The 3,000-nt window shown below is 38.5% G+C and overlaps 1 protein-coding gene across 1 annotated transcript in view; it reads right to left on the bottom strand.

The window, feature by feature from the left end:
- Window positions 1-303: 303 nt before the first annotated feature.
- PNPT1 (polyribonucleotide nucleotidyltransferase 1) overlaps window positions 304-3,000 on the bottom strand; it is a 98,501-nt gene continuing 95,804 nt past the window's right edge. Inside the window, exon 19 of the mRNA XM_007938041.1 lies at window positions 304-509. Within this exon, the coding sequence (XP_007936232.1) occupies window positions 304-509 (206 nt within the window). The remainder of the gene's footprint in view (window positions 510-3,000) is intronic.

Here is a 3,000-nt window from a genome sequence, read left to right on the forward strand (position 1 = left end):
AATAGGCCTTGGGCTACTGCTGGTAATCCTGTCTTCCTCTTGTGGGATTAGAGGAGGTCAGAACATGTGGCCTCCTTGCCCTTTTTGCAGATGTATAAATGTTTACTTTTAATAACGTTTATTGATTTACATTGTAAATAAGGATAAGAGAACATAGGTTACTCTGAAATGAAAAATGGCACATGTGAATGAGTATTTTAGTACAAAGAATTGGCATATATTTATACTATATATAAATCTACACAATAGAAGATAATTCTGAAATTTTGCTCTATTGATTATTACTCGAATTTTTTGAAAGAATCATGGGGAAGAATTAGATGATGACTGTGAAACAGGCTCTCTCATCACAATATTGCTTCTGTCATTCAGAGTTTTGACAACAGCCGTAGCTGGAGACTGAAGCACTTTACGAGAAAGCCTCATTCTTCCATCAGCTGGATCACGTCCAAAGTATTTCACCTGTGTTAGAGAAACAGATTTCCTTTTAAAGTTACACAAAATGATTACTATCCAAAGTAAAAGATGTTTAAATTTACATGGTCCACACAAGGCAATGATTTATGATTTCACTTATTCTTTGAAAGCACAGCTCAGTGCTACAAGGAGGCATATGCTTAATAAATAAATAAATACAATTTGGTTAAGTATCAATTATAAAAATAGAATACAGACAGAAGCTTTAGTTGCCCAATTACAATCTTCTGTTAGATACACTGTACCTTTTTATTCACTTCAGGCCTTACACCAAACACAAAAACCAAAACAGATCAAGGATCTAAATGCGACAACTAAACTCATAAAAAGTCTTAGAAGAAACAGTAAGGGAAAGGTTATAGGACCCAGTGTCCTTACACTGGGAAAACAATCAGAGCCACATTGAATAATTTTGGACAAGAAAGGATTTTCCAAGTCTAATTGTGCTATAAACTAACCCGGATTATGCTTAGGTCACTCAGATTTTCACTACTGCCTCAAAGGACCATCATACTCAAGTTTATTTGGGTTAACCTTGGAGAGTAAAAGTCAGAAGAAAATACAACAGTTTTAAAGTTTCCTCTTGGAGCTCTGGTGGTATAGTGGCTAACGCATTTGACTGATAACCAGAAGGCTGGTGGTTCAAACCCACCAGCCAATCCTCAGAAGGAAGGCTGGGCAATCTACTTCCGTAGTGATACTGTCTTGGAAACCCAAGGAAAGGTTGCTATGAGTCAGATCCAACTCCACAGCAGTGAGTTTGGTTTGGTTTGGCTGATATTAAAAACAAAACAAACACACAAACAACTAAACAATCTTACATAGAAATAATATGTTTTGGAGTTCCGGTAAGATGGCGGACTGGGCAGAAAGACTGCACAGACACTCTTCAACAAAGAAAAGGGAAACCAATTAACACAGACACAGAAGATAATCCTGGACCTCTGAGCCTTGAAGGTAAGGATATAGAAGTGGACTAAACCCCAACTAGCAGAAGAATCTTCATGAAAATACCAAAAAAGGAGACATACAGAGCTGTGGTCTGGCAGTGATTCTGAGCGATCCTGATGACATGACACAGACAGCTTGGAGAGTCCCGAGTGGTGGTAGGACCTAAGAATTAACCTAAAAATCAGCCCTGCTAGCCAGTGACTGCACGGAGGACTGACTGGGTGGCTGGGGAATAAATGGAGAAGGTGAAGAGAAACGTGGGCTGAGCTGTGGACTTTTGCCTGTCTGGAGGAAGCTGCCATTTTGAATGTTCACTAGCAGCTTCAACATTTTGGATATTTAAAGAGACACTGCTCTCGCAGATTCCAGGGGCTTAAGAACAGGTTCTGCTTGCCAGCAACCCCAAGGATACTCTGGACTGGCAAGACTGAAAAGGTGCCACATTCCTCTTGTTACTCTTATACCCCACAGCCGCTTGGTGAACGGAGGTGTGGCCATCTTCCACTCCCACCTACCTTCTGGGCCCACAGAAACTCCATCACAGTTTGTGTACTCAGATGGAGCCTGAGTGCCCTGACCTGTCCTCCACCAATTTTTTTTTCTCTTTTTGCTTTCTTTTTTCTGGTGCTTAGTTTGCTTGTATTTGTCTGTTTTAAAACAACTATTATTATTAATATTTTTGTCTTTTTTACTATTATTCTTCCCCTCCCAGGTCTTAGTTTTCAGCATTTCTTCTTTTCCCTGTTCCTGGTTGAAAAAAAAAATTTATTTTTTGAATTTAATTTTTTTTTCTGCCTTCTTTTTTCTCATGGTTAACCCCGTTCCTTTTTTTCTTTTTGCATTTTTCCCATTTTTTAAAATTCATTATTCTCCTCTACCTTTTTTCTTAATGCCCTATCCCCAGATATTGTAGGTTTTCTTGGTTTTTTTTTCTTCTTTTTCTCTTTCTTTGGATACTGTTCCTGTGTGATTACATAGTGTGTTTTTTGTCCACATGCTTTTAGTTTTTTGATCATTATTCAATTGTAATTTTTCTCTAAGTGAGTGGGAGACAGCAACAGTCCCCATAAGAACAACTACACCCACACCTCCTGCAACTTCACTTAATGAACGAGAGCCACTACCTATTTCTTCATCAATGGGCCAACGATAAAAATAGACGAAAAGAGCCTGAATCACCCTTGGCTGCTCTTCACAAATGGCTAACAGAGATCTAAATACAAAAACGCCACGATGCCTCGGAGACAAAAGACCATCACAGTCCACACAAGGACGTAAGATGAAGCGGGAGAAACAAGGGACCAGGATATAGACCCAGAACACACCCCTGAGAAAGAAGCAGCACTGGAACTCTCTGACAAGGAATTCAAAAGAATTATATTCAGATATCTTCAAAGGATTGAGAGACAGACCAAAGAAAACAGAGAAAACCTTAGAAGAATTTTGGAAGAAAATACAAGAACAAAATGACAAAATCAATGAAAAATTAGAAATGATTCTAAATCTACAGATAGAAATCCAGAAGATTAATACTAAATTGTCAGAAATAGATAACACATTGGAAGGGCAAAG

This window comes from Orycteropus afer, unplaced genomic scaffold, assembly GCF_000298275.1.
Source record: "Orycteropus afer afer isolate SDZICR_OR568_19922 unplaced genomic scaffold, OryAfe1.0 scaffold00046, whole genome shotgun sequence".
NCBI lineage: Eukaryota > Metazoa > Chordata > Mammalia > Tubulidentata > Orycteropodidae > Orycteropus > Orycteropus afer.